The sequence below is a fragment of the Oryctolagus cuniculus genome, chromosome 14 (genome assembly GCF_964237555.1).
Source record: "Oryctolagus cuniculus chromosome 14, mOryCun1.1, whole genome shotgun sequence".
NCBI classification, from domain to species: domain Eukaryota; kingdom Metazoa; phylum Chordata; class Mammalia; order Lagomorpha; family Leporidae; genus Oryctolagus; species Oryctolagus cuniculus.
In genome coordinates this window covers 83,115,836-83,136,594 of record NC_091445.1, presented here as the reverse complement: position 1 = coordinate 83,136,594, position 20,759 = coordinate 83,115,836, and the positions used below count along the sequence as shown (strand labels likewise).

The 20,759-nt window shown below is 45.6% G+C and overlaps 1 protein-coding gene across 12 annotated transcripts in view; it reads right to left on the bottom strand.

Moving 5' to 3' along the window:
- Window positions 1-9,636, bottom strand: part of KIF2A (kinesin family member 2A) — an 83,929-nt gene extending 74,293 nt beyond the window's left edge. For 5 of the 12 annotated variants that reach the window (XM_051853731.2, XM_051853727.2, XM_070056745.1 and 2 more), the window contains exon 1: window positions 9,293-9,490. In XM_051853731.2, coding sequence (XP_051709691.1) covers window positions 9,293-9,356 — 64 coding nt within the window. In that variant the 5' untranslated portion in view covers window positions 9,357-9,490. Of the gene's footprint in view, window positions 1-8,612; window positions 8,697-9,292 lie in introns of those variants that run through there. The other 7 variants (XM_070056742.1, XM_070056744.1, XM_070056743.1 and 4 more) reach the window with 3 other exon arrangements.
- Window positions 9,637-20,759: the final 11,123 nt, after the last annotated feature.

Here is a 20,759-nt window from a genome sequence, read left to right as displayed (position 1 = left end):
CCAAGAACCAAACCAGGTCAAAGTCAGGAGCAAAGAACTCAATTTATGTCTCCCATGTAGGTGGGAGGAACCCAATTACTTAAGCCATCACTGCCCATGGTCCACATCAGCAATAGGCTAGAGTCAGGAGCCAGAGCTGACTAATGAAAAAGTGCTCTTATGTGGGAGGCAGGTGTCTTTTTGTTTCAAGATGTATTTATTTATTCAAAAGGCAGAGTGACACAGGGAGAGAACAGAACATCCATCCACTGGTTCACTCCCTAAATACCCATAACAGTTAGGGACTGGGCTAGACCAGGCCAAAGTCAGGAAGCTAGATCAGAAGCAGAGTAGTCAGACCTCTAACCATCCGATCGATATGGGATGCCAGCTCCCCCTCTGTAACTCTTTCAAAATAAATAAATTAATTAAAAAACATAAAAAGGGGGCCACCGCTGTGGTTTAACAGGTAAGCTGACGCCTTCAGTGCTGGCATCCCATATAGATGCCGGTTCATGTACCGGCGGCTCCACTTCCAATCCAGCTACAGCCTGGGAAAGCAGTGGAAAATGGCCCAGGTACACATAGGAACCCGGAAGAGGTTCCTGGCTCCTGGCTCCAGATTGGCCCAGCTCCGGATGTTTGTGGGCATAGGGAATTGAACCAGTGGATGGAAGAATGCTCTCTCTGCCTTTCAAATAAATAAATAAATAAATCTTAAAGGAAAAAAAAAAAAAACGGAAAAAGAAAAACAAAAGAAAAAGAAATTGGCGCTCAAAAGTGAGATATTGCCAGAACAAAATTCTAAAAAAATTTTAAAAATAAAGAAAAAAAAGACACTTCCTCCTTCATTTCACTTTTGGGAAACAGTAACAAAATGCTAATAGGGTGATATTACATTTCATGTATTAAGTTTCCATCATGCAGGATCTGAATGACCATGAATTCGGATTTACTTAGTTGCCTAAATTAACTTGAATGCTATGCCTGGAATAGCAACTATGTGTAATCAAGTACTTAAATATTTAATATGGTGAAATTCTAATGTCTATTTCTACTTACAAGAGGAGTATCCCTTATCTGAAATGCTTGGAACCAGAAGAATTTCCAATACTCCCCCCTAAAGACTTTAGAGTATTTGCATATACACAATGAGACAGCTTGGAGATGAGACTCAAAATTCATACCCAAATATAAATACAAAATTCACTCATGCTTCCTAAATACTTTATGAACACAGTCCACAGGTAATTTTACATAATATTCTTAATGCACTTGCATTTTGACTGAGACTTTTCACTTGAAGCCAGGGATAGAATTCCTTCACGAGTGTCATCAAGTTAGCACTCATGTTTTGGATATTGGATCAATTCAGATTTCAGAATTTTGGATAAGGGATGCTCATTCTGTATAATATTACCATCACATTAGCTAAAAGAGTTGACATGTGATAGAAGGGCAATCTAACTGGTAATTGCTCTAAAACTGGACTGGCAGGGCTTAAGAGTTATGTATATTCTGAACCTAAGAATGATGACCTCAAAATAAGTACCTTAAAAATTATTTTAAGTTATGGAACAGAGGTTATAAAAATCAAAGTGAGTAGCTGAATCCAAGAAGTAAGCCTAGGGGTCAGCACTGTGGAACAGCAGGTTTACACCCTGGCCTGAAGTGCTGGCATCCCATATGGGCGCTGGTTCGAGATCCGGCTGCTCCACTTCCAATCCAGCTCTCTGCTATGGCCTGGGAAAGTAGTAGAAGACGGCCCAAGGCCTTGGGCCCCTGCAGCCATGTGGGAGACCCAGAAGAAGCTCCTGGCTCTTGGTTTCAGATCGGCGCAGCTCTGGCCGTTGCGGCCAGTTGGGGAGTGAACCAGCAGATGGAAAACTTCTCTCTCTCTCTCTCTGCCTCTCTTCTCTGTGTATCTCTGGCTTTCAAATAAATAAATAAATAAATAAATCTTTAAAAAAAAAAAAAAAACGCCACTTGCAATGTTGGCATCCCACATGGGTGCCACTTCGGGTCCCAGCTGCTCTACTTCCGTCCGATCCGGCTCCCTGCTTATGTGCCTGGGAAAGCAGTGAAGGACTGCCAAAGTGCTTGGGTCCCTGAACCCACATGGGAGACTAGGATGGAGTTCGTGGCTTCTGGCCCAACCCCAGCTGCTGCAGCCACTTGGGGAGTGAACCAGTGGATGGACGATCTCCCTCCCTCTCTAACTCTGCCTTTCAAATAAATAACAAATCTTTAAAAACAAAAAGTAAGCCTGCAAATGATTAATGAAATACTTTGACTAGAATAAACAGGTTTGCATCCCCATTCTGCTCTGGATTTCTTACTCATACCTCTTTCCCTAGGGTTAACTGGCTCGTTGCTATTTTATCTAGCATCTTCCTTTACAACACAAAGAACAAGCTGACACAGTTCTCCACAAAGTTCCAAAATTTCTGTCATAAGAATCAAGAGGTTAGGCAATGAAGACAGATTTCTGGCTTTCTTTGGTATTACTGAAAGCAACAAGTGAGTGACTATTAAAAAGAACTTGAAAACCTTAGAAATAAACAAACAAGCAAACAGAATGCTGAATTTTTTCTTATTTATTTTATTTATTTATTTAAACTTGAAAGGCAGAGAGACAGAGTTATCCTCCATCTGCCGGCTCACTCCCCAAATGCCTGTAACAGCTGGGGCTGGACTAGGCTGAAGCCCTCAGGTGGGTAGCAGGGACCCAACCACTTGAGCCAAGACTTGCTGCCTCCCAGGAGTATATAGCAGAAGATGGATCAGAAGTGGAACTAGGACTTGAACTCAGACACTAATTGATATGGGGTGACCAAATGTCCCAAGTGGCATCTTTAAAAAAAAAAAAAAAAAGGATTTACTTATTTGAAAGGCAAAGTTACAGAAAGAGAGGCAGAGGCAAGGGAGAAGTAAAGATATATCTTCCATCTGCTGGTTGACTTCCAAAATGGCCACAATAGCCAGGGCTGGGCCAGGCTGAAGTCAGGAGCATAAATTCCATCTGGGTCTCCCACATGGGTAGCAGGGACCCAAGTACCAGAATTATCATTTGCTGCTTTCCCAGGTGCATTATCAGGCAGCTGGATCAGAAGTGGAGCAGCCAGGACTAGAAGCAATGCTCATATGGGATGCTAGTAGCAACTTAACCCACTGTGCTACAAACCTGATGGCCCAAGTGGTTTCTCAAATGCTACGCCAAGATTACTGAATTTTGATGTTTATGATTGATAAAATATCAGAATTTAATCTGATCTCAACAATTTGGTCAATTTAACCTATATTATTAACTGTAGGTTTTTTAAATGAGCCTCTTTGGTGGTGGTGCAAAGAATTTTACTACAGGGACTTGTATGTCTCAAAAAGGGGGGGGGGGGAGGACATCACTATGCGTAGCGGGTAAAGCCGCTGCCTGCAGTGCTGGCATCCCATATGGGTGCTGGTTCGAGTCCCAGCTGCTCCACTTCCAATCCAGATCTCTGCTATGGCCTGGGAAAGCGGTAGAAGATGGCCCAAGTCCTTGAGTTCCTGCACCCACGTGGGAAACTTGGAAGAATCTCCTGGCTCCTGGCTTCGGATCAGTGTAGCTCCAATTGTTGCAGTCAACTGGGGAGTGAACCAGCAGATGGAAGACCTCTCTCTGCCTCTCCTCCTCTCTCTGTGTAACTCTAACTTTCAAATAAAATAAATAAATCTTAAAATTTAAAAAGGAAAGAAAAAATTAATCCAAGTGCCAGGACACCTAGCTGCTTCACTTTGGAACCAGCTTCTTGCTAATGCACCTTAGAAGCCAGAGGAAGACGGCCCAAGTACTTGGCTTCTGCCACCCATGTGGTAGACTAGGATAGTGCTTCCGGCTACTGGCTTTGGCCAGGCTCCAACCTGGCTGTTGCGGTCATTTCGGTAGTAAATGGAAAATCTCTTATTTCTCTCTCCCTGTGGCTTGCCCTTCAAATAAATAAATCTTTAAAAAAAAAAAGAAAAAAGAAAATACACGAGGTACACAACTTCCTACCACCATCTGCAACCATTTGCCATTATTCAGAGAAGTAGGAATGAATGGATCTAGGCTTAGGCCTGGTTTTATCATTTTTTTTTAAAGATTTATTTATTTATTTAAAAGCCAGAGTTACACAGAGAGGAGAGGCAGAGAGAGAGAGAAAGAGAGAGAGAGAGAAAGAGAGAGAGAGAAAGAGAGAGAGAGAAAGAGAGAGGTCTTCCAGCCGATGTTCACTCCCCAGTTGCTGCAACAGTCAGAGCTGTGCCAATCCGAAGCCAGGAGCCAGGAGCTCCTTCTGGGTCTCCCACACAGGTGCAGGGGCCCAAGACTTGGGCCATCTTCTACTGCTATCCCAGGCCATAGCAGAGAGCTAGATTGCAAGTGGAGCAGCTGGGTCTCGAACCAGCGCCCATATGGGATGCTGGCGCTTCAGGCCAGGTGTTAACTCTCTGCGCCACAGCACTGGTCCCGGTTTTATCATTTATTAATAATATGATCTTGGCAAGCAATCGAACGTCAAATTCTTCTCCTGTAAAATAATGATATCTGCCACATTCCTACTAGTATTGCCCACCTCACAGGCTTTCTGTGAGAATTCAACATGTCTGCAGCACTTGGAAAACTATGAAGACCTAACCAATACACATATGGAATCACTATTGTTCTAGTCACCATACAAAAGGAAAAAATTTTTTTAAAGATTTATTTATTTTTTTGGAAGTCAGAGTTACATAGAGAAGGAGAGGCAGAGAGACAGAAAGGTTGTTTTCCATCTGCTGATTCACTCCCCAATTGGCCGCAATGGCTGGAGCTGTGCTGATCCGAAGCCAGGAGCCAGGAGCTTCTTCCAGGTCTCCCATGCAGGTGCAGGGGCCCATGGACTTGGGCCATCTTCTACTACTTTCCCAGGCCATAGCAGAGAGCTGGATTGGAAGTGGAGCAGCCAGGACTTGAACCGGCACCCATATTGAATGCCGGCACTGCAGGCAGCAGCTTTACCCACTATGCTACAGTGCCTGCCCCACAAAAGGAAATTATTAATCCACAAATTCCCCATTCCATCCTACCCCCATAATCAATCACATACTTCTAACTAAAGAACAACTGTATTATTATGTGACTCATTTTTATTACCTAAGTTCAGACTATTTTTCAAAAGCTATATAAATGACATGTAAAGGTAAACTAGCAGAATAAAGTGTCAAAATGTATAAGGGTTAGGTCATTTAAAAATATTTTCTAAAAACTGCCGGCCCTAAGTTGCAAGATTCCTGATGAGTAAATTCAAATTTGGTTTCCTCTGGATTTCAGAACTTTAATGAAGACACCCATTTTATCAACTTTGAGAAACAATATTTTCCTCCTACAATTTTGGGTTTTGAGACCCAAATACCGTATCACTTTTCACTAGTGAACATTCCAGTAAGTCTCTCTAATACTACTCTCTGGTGCCTTTTCCAAGGGCAGGAAGTCATTTTCTACATCTTGATCAGGCTATAGAAAGCTGTATAAAGGTCCAAAATAACAGAGAATTCCTCCCTTACTCTCATAGTTCTTGATAGACATTAATAGACAGAGGGACCTCACTTCCTGGTAAAATTCCTATGCAACGGTTAATGAAAATAATGTTTGAAGACCAAAAACGGGCTGGCACTGTGGCGCAGAGGGTCAAGTCACCATTTGCAATGACAACATCCCATATGGGCACTGCTTCAAGTCTTGGCTGCTTCACTTCCGATCCAGTTCCCTGCTAATGTGCCTGGGAAAGAAGCGGAAGATGGCCCAAGTGTTTGGGCCCCTGCACCCACATGGGAGACCCAGATGAACTCCTGGATTCAGCATGGCCCAGCCCTGGCCACTGTGGCCATTTGGGGAGCCAGAAGATGGGAGACCTCTCCCTCTCTCTCTCCTCTCTGTAACTCTGCCTTTCTAATAAATAAATCTTAAACGAGAGAGGGAGGGAGGGAGGGAGGGAGGGAGGGAGGGAGGGAGGGAAGGAAACCAAAAACCCAGTAATGGAGAAAGATTCACTTAAAAACTACATGCAGGGGCCAGTGCTGTGGTGTAGCAAGTTAAGCCTCTGCCTATGGTCCTGGCATCCTATATGGGCACCAGTTTGAGGCCCAGCTGCTCCCCTTCCAATCCAGCTCCCTGCTAATGGCCTGGGAAAGCAGCGGAAGATGGTCCAAGTGCTTGGGCCCCTGCACCCACATGGGAGACAGGGAAGAAGCTCCTGGCTTCAGAATGGCCCAGCCTCAGCTGTTGTGGCCATCTAGGGAGTAAACCAGTGGATGTAAGACCTCTCTGTCTTTCCCTCCCTCTGTCTGTAATTCTGCCTCTCAAATAAATTAATGTAAAAAAAAAAAAAAAAAACCTACATGCAGAGTAGTAGTGGTGTGTAGACTAAGACTCTGCCTGTGATGCCTGCATCCAATATGAGCACCAGTTCATATCCCAACTGCTCTTCTGGTCGGCTCTCTGTTATAGCCTGGGAAAGTAGTAGAAGACAGCCCAGGTGCTTGGGCCCCTGCACCTTCATGGGAGACTCGGAAGAAGCTCCTGGATTCTGGCTCCGGATGGGCCCAGCTCTGGCCGTTGTGGCCATTTGGGGAGTGAACCAGCAGATGGAAGATATTTCTGTCTCTCCCTCCGTAACTATATCTTTCAAACAAACTTCAAAAGAAAAAAAAAAAAACTACATATAAAGAACTCTGCTAGGCACTTTGGGGAAATGATAACGATAAATTAATTGAGGTTTTTAAAGAATCTATTAGCTAACTATTATAATCTTGTAATATCGTGGCTCTGGTTGAAGTGGGTGTGGATAGCTGGACACCCTTCCATTGCATTCCCTATACCACCTCTTGCCCCAGGATAGCTTGAAAGCATAACACTAAGAATTATGTATCCAAATATTAACTTAAGGAAATATGCTGTCTCATGAATGATACAGAATGACTTAGGAATTCAGAGGCTAACAGGCCATCTGGTTTTAGTAATCAGTGAAGATTTATCAGCTTTTCCTTTTTTTAACAGGATCTTGAAAGACAGGAACAACCTCATTTTGGTTTACCTGTTTGCCCTTAGAATATATTTTATTGATAAGCGAGCACTACTGATGGGAAAAGCGTGGTCTGGAACAGACAAGGATCACCACCAACAGGAAAGCAAACATCGTCACCGGTTACCAACAGTCCTTCACTTGCGTGATTTTCATTGTCTCAAATACTTCACCAGTGTTCATCTAACCAGGAAGCTTACTTTTGTTACAATAATCACCAGTATTTTATCCAACACAGATCTGTTACAGAAGTGGGAGGAAGTAAAACAGCTTCTTTAAAAGTGAAAAACGGAAAGGCTGGGGGGAGTCTCCTAGCTGTTTCTTCTGTGAAACACCGCCATCCAAGCGAATGATCATTTCCTCCTTTTCCAGTCTTCCACCTACTGTGTGCCTTCCACCGACTCATCAGGCACCCAAGGCACATCAGTGTTTACACTCTGTATCTTAGGGTAATATACACTACAGTGATGTCCATTATTTCTCACGAGACTCTGCTTTCTAAACACGGATCTAAGCTACTGTCACTTATACAAGAACACAGAGCTCTTGCAGGTGAAGGCTGAAAGAGTATTATAAACTACATCCTAGACACCTCCCCCCCAAAAAAAACAAAACTGGTTCATGTCCAGGAAAAATTAAAACATAGAAACCTCTTGAATGTCACATACTAAATCTGACAAAATTTTATAGTTAACACCTATCAGTTAAACGTTTTCAAGAATGTAAAATCATGTCTTTTGGACCTAAGATTTTAAAAATATACAAATCCTACTTTTGTTAGTATACAGAGAATTCACCTAAAGATGAAAGAGAGCTGGCAGCAATTTGAAGAGGAAAAAAAAAAAAAAAAAGAAATCCCAACCCAAGTACTGGAGAGCTCTCTCTTCCACTAGTGTTACTGTTAACTTCTAAGCCTCCAAATAGTTACGACTTTTTTCACATATAGGACAATGCTGCTTCCAGCTGGTACCACAAGTGACCTCACATACTCACATATAAGGGGAAAAAAAGTCTACTAGGGTCTTCCAATATGTCACAGAGACAACATGAAAAATCAGGGTGGTTTCACGAAACTCGGTCAAAGTAGGTAAAACTGAGAGGGTGCGTAAGTGACAGCAACATTACTACTGAGCTAAAGGACAACAAATAAGCCCTAAATAAAAGGAACGGGAGTGAAAAGGACGGGGGTCAAGAATACGCATGAGTCTAGATACTACACATCTCTTGTTACTGAAAGGGAAAAATCTCCCTCTGCGCATTTTCTCATTACAACATCAGTGATGTGCAGATCTGGCTGGCGTGCCTCTCTCCACACCCCAAGCGAGTGACATAAAACATCTTCCCCCAGAGGAAGCAACACGAAAGATACCGGAGCCTACGGCTGTAAAAAGGAAGAAGGGGTGGGGTGGGGGGGACGACCTAGGCTCGTGCCTGCGCCTCGCCCGCACTTCTCTCAGTCACCTCTCCCGAGGGTGCGAAAACATCAACATCCGGCCGCCCACCCCCACCGCCCGGTCGCGCGGCGCCTTGACCGTGTCCATCCTCCCCCGTCACCTCGGAGCGGCTCGGCCGCGACTTCTCCCCACCCTGCTTCATGGCCAAGCGCGACATTCCCTCCATCCCTCTCCCAAGGAAGACTCGAGCTAAAAAAAAAAAGAAAAAAAAAAAAAAAAAAAGCGTGCTCGATCGCCAAAGGCGAGGAGGCCTGACAACCAGACGCCAGTGTAGACCAACCGGATTGGCCCTCGCCGGCGCTCGGCCTCTCACCGGTGGTCGGCTCCCTAAGCCCTGGAATCCCGAATCCCCCGCTCTGCACGCCCCCCACCCCGACCCCCACCCACCCCGCCAGGTGAAACCCAGAGGCCGGGGCGCAGCGCGAGGCGGGCTCATCCCCAACGAAGCCCGCTCCCTCCCGGGCTGGCTGTCCCCCCACCCAGGGGAGGATGGAGGTCCTGCGAGCAACGAGGGGCGGCCGCCCCGGGCCCCCACAGGCCCCCTCGGCCCGCGACCCCCCGGCCGCCTCCCCTGCGGCCCGGCCCCCCGCACTGCAGCGGCGCCCGGGCGGACCCCACGCCGGCCTCACCCGCACACACGCCGCACACAAAAGCGCCGCGGCCGCCGCCTTCCCGCCCCCACAGCCCGGCGGCGCAATCAATGAGGCGGCCGGCGCCCGCGTCCCCTCCGCGCACACGCGAATGCGGGGCCCGGCCAGTGGGGCCGGCGGCGCGGCTCACCATCGCTCCGCTTGATCTCCACGTAAATCCCGATCTGGATCTTGCCGAAGTTGGCCGCTGCCATCACCTCATCTGGAGCAGAAGCGGCGGGCCGCGGGAGGGGGACGGGAGGGCGGAAAAGGCGGGGAGGGGGCGGGGTGGGTGTGGGAGGGGGAGCGGTTGCCCGCGGCCGCGCCGGCCCGGGCGACAGCGTGGACGCGAGCGGGGCCGCGAGGGGCAGCGGCGGGGAAGCAGGCGGAGGCCCCGGGCCTGCAGGCCGGCGGGAGGACGCGCGCGCGCCGGGGCTGCGGGGTGAATCGAGGGCCGGGGCCGCGAGGCGGCGCGGGGGAGAGTGGGAGGGCCCGCGCCGCCCGGCCGGGAGCCGACGCTGGGGAGGCGGGGCGCCGCGCGCCTGCGCAGAGCGCGTCTCCGGCGTCTCCCCGCTGGACCCGCCTTCGCCGGTGGCCTCGAGGCGGCCCCGCCCAGCTCCGCGGCGGGCCGGCGGGCGGCGGCTGCGGCTGGGCCAGCGGAGGCGGCGGAGCGCGCGCGGCCCGGCCCCCGACGAGCTGGCGTCGCGTTTGATTTCGGCGCGCGGCCTGGAAGACGCGGGAAGCGGCCGGCCTGTGGTCCTCTGATTGTTTTTCGGCGCTGTTGCCGACATGGATTAAGGGCCGCGCGGCTTGCTTCCTTGCATGCCTCCCGCGGGTCCGAGGGAAGTGACCTGCCATTGACACTGTTGGTTCACTTCGCCATCTGCCGTCTGGCCTTCGGGGGCGACTGGCCCAGGTAGTCCTCCCGGCACGCGCCTGGGCCAGGTTTTCCACCCCGAGTCGGAATGAGGATCCGCTTGTGCGTGGCCTTGGCCGCACAGCTCAGCTCCACTCAGACGAGCCCTGCCGTGGGGCAGCCCTCACTGTCCAGTGTTGGGTGCATCGGGGCTGTGTCCTGTTTGTGCCGTGGGGGTCAAGACCTGTGTGCCCTTGGCCCGGAATGGCGATGTCAGGTGGACTAAGGAAGGTGCAGTTTGCAGGCACTTGGCGAGTCTGCCGGCATCAGCAAGGGGGAGCCGGAAGGCCATGTGGGACGGGCCCCCGACAGGCGTGGTGAGACATCCAAACCTGACTCTTGCCCCAAGTCTCCGGACTGAATTCGGAGGGAAGAAAACACTTTTCATGCTCTGTCTTCCCTAGTTGTCAACCTTCCTGTGAAAAATAAAGTTAAAACTTTAAACTCTTAAAATTTAAGAGTCAAAAGCTGGCAACTGGACTTAGATGTGTGTGTGTGTGTTTTCAACCTAATGATCCTAAAAGAAGTTGTTAGAAAAAAGTCAAGGAGGTACTTAAAAAAATTGTTACAGCTCTATCTGCAACTCAACCACTTTAAAAGGTATCCTTGCAAAAGAACAGCCTTTTAAATCCCTCCTAACGCAGGCAAAAACACAGGGTAGGCAATGCAATGTATAAAGTAACTTCTGCTTTTACAGTCCAGGAATGACGTCACACTTCATGACTTTTCTGTTTCAAAACAAGGCTGGACAAAACCAGGCTTCCGTCTTTGTTTTGTTTTTGTTCTATACTCTTTTTTTATCTGAACTTGGAGCTGCTTGCTGTCGAGTAGAATTTATTCTCTGATCTCTCTGTAATTGAGATACAACCCATCATTTCTTTGCTTGCAAATTCTTTAAAGAATGCAAAGAAGCGCAGCTGCACGGCTCTGAATTTTAAATTGCCTCATGATGTACTTCGTTTTATTACAGTTGCTGACACATACCTTTACTCTGTTGGTTGTATAACTAAGAAGTTCTAACCTTTAATCCATATACAAAGGCGTTTTAAAAATATGTGCATCATATTGTCTCATAAAAATATATGAGACATGACACTTGTCAAACACAAAACATAAAAACCTTTCCTTTATGTCATACCCAAGAGGATTATGATTTTTGGTACACTCCAGCATAATATTTACCAAGACTTGTATTATAGGCTTTGTATGCAAGTGGCCTTTTGAATAGCAGCTATAAATGCATGCAGTGTAGCTATGTTTCCATCAACACCTAGGATTAAAGTCTCTGACTCTGACTTAGGAATTAGCAAGAAATACAACCCTAACTAGAACTACCGTTATTAAGCGCCTCAATAACTAAATACCATGATATATAAACGTACTTCCAAAGTTCATGGAAATGGGTGTTATGAAAAGATTGTGATTCCAAATTCTTTTGCAACAAAATTTCATTTTTTCTGCGAATTTCTTGAAGTACCTTCATTCAACTTAGCTAAGAACTACATTAACAGGGGCCGGCGCTGTGGTGCAGTGGGTTAAAGCCCTGGTCTGAAGCGCTGGCATCCCACATGGGCGCTGATTCTAGTCCAGGCTGCTTCTCTTCCGATCCAGCTCTCTGCTATAGCTTGAGAAAGCAGTAGAAGATGACCTAAGTCCTTGGGCCCCTGCACCTGCGTGGGAGACCTGGAAGAAGCTCCTGGCTCCTGGCTTTGGATCAGCACAGCTCCAGCCATTTCGGTCGTCTGGGGAGTGAACCAGTGGATGTAAGACCTTTCTGTCTCTACCTCCCTCTATAACTCTGTCTTTCAAATAAATAAAACAAATCTTTAAAAAAAATACATTAATAAATAACTAAGATATAGAACCCTACTAGGAACTACTGTTCTAGTTAGGATTGCATAGTAGGCATTCAGGCATTTGTTCAATGAGTTTTTTCTTTTTTTTTTTTTTTTTTTTTGATTTTTTTTATTTACTTGAAAATCAGAGTTACAGAAAGGCAGAAAGAGAGAGAGAGAGAGAGAGAGAGAGAGAGAGACTGCTGGTTCACTCCCCAGTTGGCCGCAACGGCCAGAGCTGAACCAATCCGAAGCCAGGAGCCAGGAGCTTCTTCCGGGTCTCCCACACGTGTGCAGGGGCCCAAGGACTTGGGCCGTCTTCCACTGCTTTTCCAGGGCATTGCAGAGAGCTGGACTGGAAGTGGAGCAGCTAGGACTAAACTGGCACCGGCCCCTTCAATGAGTTATTTCTTTGATCAACCTGGAATCACAACTTCCTTTCTGTCAATCACAGAAAATGTTTGTGAGGATAAATGAAATAAAATGTGATAGTGCTTTGATTTTTTTGTAAAAGATTTGTTTATTCATTTGAAAGTCAGAGTTACACAGAGAGAAGGAGAGGCAGAGAGGGAGAGAGAGGTCTTCCATCCACTGGTTCATTCCCTAGATGGCCGCAACGGCTGGAGCTATGCTGATCTGGAGCCAGGAGCCAGTTCCCGGTCTCCCATGCGGGTGCAGGGGCCCAAGGACTTGGGCTATCTTCTGTTTTTCCAGGCATAGCAGGGAGCTGGATCAGAAGTAGAGCAGCCAGGACTTGAACCGGCGCCCATATGGGATACCGGCACTGCAGGCAGCGGCTTTACCCACTATGGCACAGGGCTGGCCCCAGTGCTTTGATATTTATAACAAGTAACAGCATCCTATAAAAAATATTCCGGTACTCTATTAGAATCCTCAAATAATTAAAATTTTATGTGATATAAAATTAAACACACATTAGCAATTTGGCTCTGGCCCTTACAACCTCACATCAAGAGGATAACAGCTTTACAGATCTGTTTGTATTCTTTTACCCACCCTAGTCTGTTCATTCTACCCTTAACTGATAAAAAACCTCTAGGGCCGATGTTGTGTACTGGATAAAGTTGCTGCCTGCGAGGCTGGCACCCCATATGAGTACCATTCACGTCCTGGCTGCTCCACTTCCGATCCAGCTCCCTTCTAATAGCCTGGGAAAGCAGCAGAAGATGGTGCAAGTGCTGGAGCCTCTGCCATGCACACCGAAGACCTGGATGAAGCTCCGGGCTCCTGACTTCTGCCCCAGCTCTGGCCATTGTGACTGCCTGGGGAGTGAACAAGCAGGAGAGAGAGCTTTCTCTGTCTCTGCCTCTCTCTCTCTCTCCCTCTCTCTCTCTCTCTCTCTCTCTCTCTAACTCTGCCTTTCAAATAAATAAATAAATTTTGAAAAAAAAATGAATTCTGAGTTGAAAAGCTATTTTTTAAAAATCATAGTTCTGGTAATTCAAACAAGCTAATCTCTTTTTTAAACATAGATCATTAAAAAATCTTTCTTTATTGGGACTCCGGTGCCTAAGCTTTGAAAAATGACTCCAAGGAAAGGTGGTTAAGTTAGTGAGTGAGGTTTGAGGCTGACAATGACATCACCTTACCAGGTACCTGCTCCTCTGTGAAAGAGCAGAAATACAGCTTAGCTCCTCTTCGAGCTCAAATTATAGTGGTTTGTATCCTGTGACTTGAAACATTGCCATTCAGTTTTTGCACCTATTCTGAATTATTTCCACAAAATTTGTGGATCTGGGGTGGAGTAGAGAAATTCAGGAGTAGGGCTGGCCGGAACTTCTTTTTCCTTCATTGTCCACTCATGCTTTGAACTTTTTTTGAGAGTCTGTGATTTCTATGAAACCTACCCAGATTTTCATTAGAATTAAACTGGTATAAGCACACTGTAACTTATTTTAGTTCTAAAACAAATACATTAAAAAACACTTGAGAAATACAAATCCTAATTTTACCCTCTCTCTAAAATATCCCCTCTTCTCTGTTGGATTCCTCTCCACTGCCTGCAAACATATTTAGGCTCCCTTCTCCGGGAGGAACAAAAAACTACTCTTGATCCTGCTCTTCCTATTTAAATTCTGTTCTATTTTTTACTTTCTCTCCCTGCCAAGTTCTCAGATGAGTGCTGTCTGGTCTATTTTATGTTGCTGTGACAGAATACCTGAGGTTGGGTGATTTATAAAGAGAAGAGATTAGGCCGGCACCGCGGCTCACTAGGCTAATCCTCTGCCTGCGGCGCCTGCACACCGGGTTCTAGTCCCGGTCGGGGCGCCGGATTCTGTCCTGGTTGCCCCTCTTCCAGGCCAGCTCTCTGCTGTGGCCAGGGAGTGCAGTGGAGGATGGCCCAAGTACTTGGGCCCTGCACCCCATAGGAGACCAGGAGAAACACCTGGCTCCTGGCTTTGGATCAGTGCGATGCGGCGGCCATTGGAGGGTGAACCAACGGCAAAGGAAGACCTTTCTCTCTGTCTCTCTCTCACTGTCCACTCTGCCTGTCAAAAATAAATAAATAAATAAATAAAGAGAAGAGATTTATTTCTCATGGTTCTAGAGAGTGGGAAGTCCAGGAGCAAGACACTGACATCTAGTAAGGGCCCTGTGCTGTGTCTTCACGTGGAAGCAGGGAAAGTGGGTGTGTGAGGGAGAAGAAGTGGGGCCAAACTTACCCTTTGCACCATAACTCACTCACTCCCATGATAATGATATAATTCGTTTATGATGACAGGCAGAGTGGACAGTGAGAGAGAGAGACAGAGAGAAAGGTCTTCCTTTTGCCGTTGGTTCACCCTCCAATGGCCACCGCGCTGATCCGATGGCAGGAGCCAGGAGCCAGGTGCTTTTCCTGGTCTCCCATGGGGTGCAGGGCCCAAGCACCTGGGCCATCCTCCACTGCACTCCCTGGCCACAGCAGAGAGCTGGCCTGGAAGAGGGGCAACCGGGACAGAATCCGGCGCCCTGACCGGGACTAGAACCTGGTGTGCCGGTGCCGCTAGGCGGAGGATTAGCCTAGTGAGCCGCGGCGCTGGCCCTATGAGGGCAGAACTCTAACCTAATCACCTTTCTAAGGTCCAGCCTCATTTTTTTTTAAAAACAAGAGTTCATCTCTTTATAAATTATTTATTTATTTACTTCCATTCTATTTGAAAGTCATTGAGATGTACAGAGAGCTCTTCTAGCTATTGGTTCACTCCCCAGACGCATGGAACGGCCAGGGCTGGGCCAGGCATAAGCCAGGAACCCAGAACTCAATCCGAGTCTCCCCTGTGAGTGACAGGGACTCAGCTACTTGAGCCAGCACCTGCTGCTTCCCAGGGCGCACATCACCAGGAAGCTTGAATCAGGTACTGTCAAATGGGATGAGTGGAACTGCTGGCCAAGCAAATACCTACCCATTTCTTAATGCTGTTACAATACCAAATGAATTGTAACATGGATATTGGAGGGGACATTAAAGCTATAACAAGTACTTTAAATACCCACTGGTTTGATTCTCCATCACCCATTCATTGCCTATCCCCAAAATCTGAATTCAATCCCCTACTAAATTGTATTTTTAGAAGTCAGAGATTGTTTTTTAAGTACTACATGCAGTGGACACTCTACCTTATTTATCTGCGTTAAATTCTTTGTGGAGTGGTCTACTTACTCTCCTCATGGTAACTTGCCCATTCTTGTCTCTCCCTCAGCAACTGGGATGATTTGCCCCTCTCTTTTCCTCTCTGCCTATTTACAGCCTTCCCAGCTGGCGAGGCACAGCTGAAGTCTCCCTTCTTTATGAACTTCCTCCACTCAACCTGATCTATAGTGATTACCATGATCATCAGTATTACCCAAGAAAGTTTTAAAAACAAATATTAAAAGGCACAAACTCTACCCCAGGCCTACCAGTTTCAGATCTTTGGGAGTAGGGCTTAGGATGGTCTAATTTTAAAAAATTCATCAGAAAATTCTGAGATGTATGTCTACCTTGTCGACAATTGTTAATTAACCCTGAATTGTTAAAATTCAATATTTTCAGTAATTTTCTGCTTTGAAACTGGACACCAAAAAGTAATGAATATTTTTCTAATTCACCTTCTTTATTATGATTCTGTCACACTTAACATGTACGAAGTCTTTTAAGGTTATATTGGAGTTAGACTTACTCATATTTACTTATTGTCTATATTTAAGTGTTCTTAATCTTTGTACTTATTAATATAATGCTTGCTTTAATTTTAATTCACATGGTTAATTCCTCTAGGAAAGCATAAAGATTTCCACCTTATCCTAGATTTTCAACAATTTGATAAATATCAACTCAGAAGTAACTGAAAGTTATCTTTTCGCCTTTTGTGTAATTTATCAAAAACTAAAACCATTTGTATATCCTCACAACAGTTCAGAAGCTTACTCATCTGTGTTCTAACGTTGTCACAGAGCATCAGAGATGTAATACAAAGTGCTTGATGATGTGCTGTACGTCCTTATTTTTTTAAAAAACCATGAACTGTGTTAGTTTTCTGTCTAATGCAGTCAGTTTCAACTCAAGCCCAGCTAAAGAGAATGGGTTTCAGGCTCTTATTACTTTTTATTAAAGGATAGCACTTGATTTTTTTCATTGTGGATTTAAGCCACTTTATAGAATGCAAAGTTTCTAATAAATATGAAGCTCTAAATCAGATGGCATTTTTCTAATTTTTGTAAATACAAATATTTACTTATGGCTGCTCGACTTTTATAAGCTGAAAAATGTGTTATATAATGTCAATGGATAGTAGGTAGTACAGAGTAAATAAACTTTAGAACAATATAAATATAGTAAAAAACATGTAGAGTTAGTTCTCTGTTAAAAGATTTTGCTTTGGTTGACTTCATTTTTGTGAGTGTATGTATTCTGTAATATTTTTAAAATTTGAAATATGCAAATGTTAACTTATCTTAAAACAGGGTAGTCCATAAGTGAATGTTGCTTATAATATTCATTGCATTTATTTTGTTTACCTGATATCCTCTTTAAAACTATTTAGTACAAATTAAAATACAAAAATAGGAAAACTTTTCAAACAAATACATACATTAATGAACTATTATAAAAAAATCTCCCTATAATGAGTGCCATGCCAAGAAAGACTTCACTAGCCAAGCACCCCTACCCCACCCCAGCTCTCTCCCTCTCTCCAAGATTATCAATTTACCTAACTTTTGTAATAGTTACTTCTTTATATAATAGTGTTGTCTCCCAAAGAGCATGTCCAAGCTCTGAAGTTTATTTGAATCCTTTTCTTTAAAAGTTAACTTAAATCTTTTTTTCCTTATCTTATTATTTTTCTCCTGTTGAATAATCCAGGTATGTGACCTGCAGAGTTTTTTCTCTTTTAAAGTGTCTAACTTACAAATAAAGATTGCACATGTTCAAGGTGTACAAAGTAATATTTTGATATATTTATATATACACATTGTATAATAATTTTTCAATCAAATTAACTACAATATCTGTTACCATCCATACAGTATATTAGATCCCCAGAATTTGGTCATCTTATCAAAAAGTTTGTACCCTTTGGTCAACATCTTCCCATTCCTTGACTTCATTTCTTATGTCTATTTTATGTGGTTTTGTTGTTTTTTGATTTATTTTTTGTTTATTTGAAAGAGTTATAGAGAGAGGGAGAGAGAGATCTTCCATCCACTGGTTTTACTCCCCAAATGCCCACAATGGCTGGGGCTGGGCCAGGCTGGAGCCAGGAGCCAGGAGCTTCTTCTGCATTTCCCATGTGGGTGCTGGGGCCCAAGCACTTTCCCAGGTGCATTAGCAGGGAGCTGGATCAGAAATGGAGCAGCTGGGTCTTGAGCCAGTGCCCATATGGAATGCCAGCATTGCAGGCAGTAGCTTTACCTGCTATGCCACAACATCTGCCGCACATTTTCATGTTTTATAATCCAAGCACATAGTTTTTAACAATCACATAATATTCCATATATTTACAAATCCTTTTTTATTCACTTATACATTCACTGTATTATTGGGTTGTTTTAAATTTGCTACCAAAATAAAATCCTCATTATGAACCTCTTTGTGAAACTTATTTTCTTGTGGACAGATTATGCTAAGTGAAAATAACCTGGCCAAAGGCTATGAAAATGATCACTTAGAAATGCAAAAAAAGATTACCATTTCCTTAGTAAAGTCAATCACTGACTTCCTAGAATAAGATTTAAATTCTTTACAGAACTGGATATGAATTAGCTCTGGCTTCTCCAACTTTATCTACTGCCTGTCTCCTGCACACCCTGCTGTGTTCTTTCTGTCCTTTCGAAGGTCATGTTCTTCCCCCAGATTAGGACTGTTCCTTCTGCTTGGCTTTTCTTTTTCTTAGATATGTTTATTTATTTTGAAACTCTAAGTTACGGAGAGAGAGGGAGAGACAGTGAGAGATCTTCCATCTGCTCTTTCACTCCCCAAATGGCCACAACGGCCATGCTGGGGCAGTCAGAAGCCAGGAGCCAGGAGCTTCGTCAGGGTCTCCCACCTGAGTGGCAAGGGTCAAACATTTGGCCCATCTTATGCCACTTTTCCAGGCACGTTAGCAAGGAGGTGGATCAGAAGTGGAGCAGCTGGGCACCTATATGGGATGCCAGTGTTGCAAGCCCTGGCTTTACCTGCTAGGCCACAGCGCTGGGACTGCTCAGCTTTTCATACAACTAATTCACCTTTTAGGTCTCAGTGAAAAGTCACCTTCTGAAAAAGCCTTCTCTCACCCCACCCCATCAGCTCCCACTTCACACTCTCACATCACCCTGTTACCACAATCTGCCATTAACTTTAGCTCAGTTATTTACATTTTTTAGACATTTATTTATTTATTTGAAAGTCAGAGTTACACAGAGAGAGAAGGAGAGGCAGAGAGAGAGAGAGAAAGAGGTCCTCCATCTGCTGGTTCACTGCCCAATCCGCTACAACAGCCGGAGCTGTGCCAATCTGAAGCCAGGAGCCTCTTCCGGGTTTCACACGAGGGTGCAGGGGCCCAAGCACCCAGAACCAGGGTAAGAAGGGAGAGGGGGCCCAGAACCAGGGCAAGAAGGGGGAGAGGGCCCAGAATCAAGGTAAAAGGGGGGAGGGGGCTCCTAACCAGAGCAAAAAGGCAGATTCTGTTGCTAATCAGGGCACAAAGGCAGAGACGAACCAGGGGAAAAAGGCAGAGGGGGCCCCCCAATCAAGGCAAAAAGTCAGAGAGAACCCCCAACAAGGGACACACTCATCTTTAAAGTGGCTGCTCCAAGGTGATGCGTTTGGCCCTGAAGGATTGCTCGATGCGTACAGCTTTCTGGTCAAGGTCCTATTGGCCTCCAAAGTTTAAGCCAAAACCTCTGCCTTCCACGTTGTGGCCCCAACTTCACTATCTCAGCTCACTATACTTCCCCCTTCCACCTAGGTATTCGGACTTCATCGTAGAACCAGGCCTGGTCCAAAGTCTACTCTCCTTGTCTTAATGGCTGTCTATGATTTCCAATTGGTCTTTTGTTCCTCTCTTGTTTTAGTTTTTTTTTTTTTTAACTTTTATTTAATGAATATAGATTTCCAAAGTACAGCTTATGGATTACAATGGCTTCCCCCCCAATAACATCCCTCCCACCCGCAACCCTCCCCTTTCCCACTCCCTCTCCCCTTCCTTGTTTTAGTTTTACCATAAGAATAGCAAGGGAGTGGTACTACCCATCCTTTTGGGCTCCCTGCCGGCCACTGGAGGGTGAACCTACAGCAAAAGGAAGACCTTTCTCTCTGTCTCTCTCTCTCTCTCACTGGCCACTCTGCCTGTCAAAAAAAAAAAAAAAGAAAAAAGAAAGAAAAAGAAAAGACCCTCCAAGAAGACCTTGAAGCTCTAGTTACCTGTGGTCTGGCCTTGGGGGATGGCTTCCTTATCTCCTCCCCCTTGTCCCTTGGTCTCCATTGTCCTTGTAAATTTGTCCTTGTCTAAGATTGCATTGCGGTCCCGTTAATGGTGGTCCGACAACAATACGCCACTCTTTAAGAACTGGTTATGCCGCTCTTTAAGCGCCAGATTGGGAACTCTATACATCTGCCCACGGCCACTGCCAAGATGTAGAGGTATAATACATCATAGACTGAGTTGCTGAGGTGGTAGCCAATGACAGGTAAGATCCCCGGGACAGCCCTTAACAGCTGGAGTAGTAGTCAAGGACGGGTAAGATCCCCGAGGAGGACAACCTAAGACAGACATGCTCCCTAAAGGGCTGATCCCAGTCAGAGGGGACAACCTAAGACAGGCACACTCTCCGCTCAGTTCCTCTTCCTCTCTTTAATAAAAACAAAAACAAAAAGGGGGAATCTGTGGGGAAATTAGGCACACGTGGCAATTCAAAGATGGTGCCCAAAGGAAGTAAGGTGGGCGGTGTCCAAAGTCGTTTACCACCAAAGCTGATTGGCCATGCAGTATCAGGGGAGGTAACAACTGATGATGAGTGTACAGACATATGGCTGGTCCTGTAAAAAGTCGCCCTGTAAAATGACCTTTTAAGTAATTGGTTGGTCCTTAAGCCCTGCCCCAGTAATCATGTGGTCTTGTGCTTTAAAAGGCTTTGCCATGTGCCAATAAAGGGAGTTCTTGCTTGCTTGACTTGACTGCCCGCTGTGTCTGATTGTCTCCGGGATCGGGAGGCTGGGGAACGGGCGAACGGCGCACTTACCTTTCTTCGGACCCGGTCCATCCTCCTTCAGGTGGACTAAGACCCAGCAGGTCTTCCTTCCGTTGGTTCAGGCCCCAAGTGGCCTCTGCGGCTGATGCGCTGCACCGATCCGAAGCCAGGAGCAGGTGCTTCCTCCTGGTCTCCCATGCGGGTGCAGGACC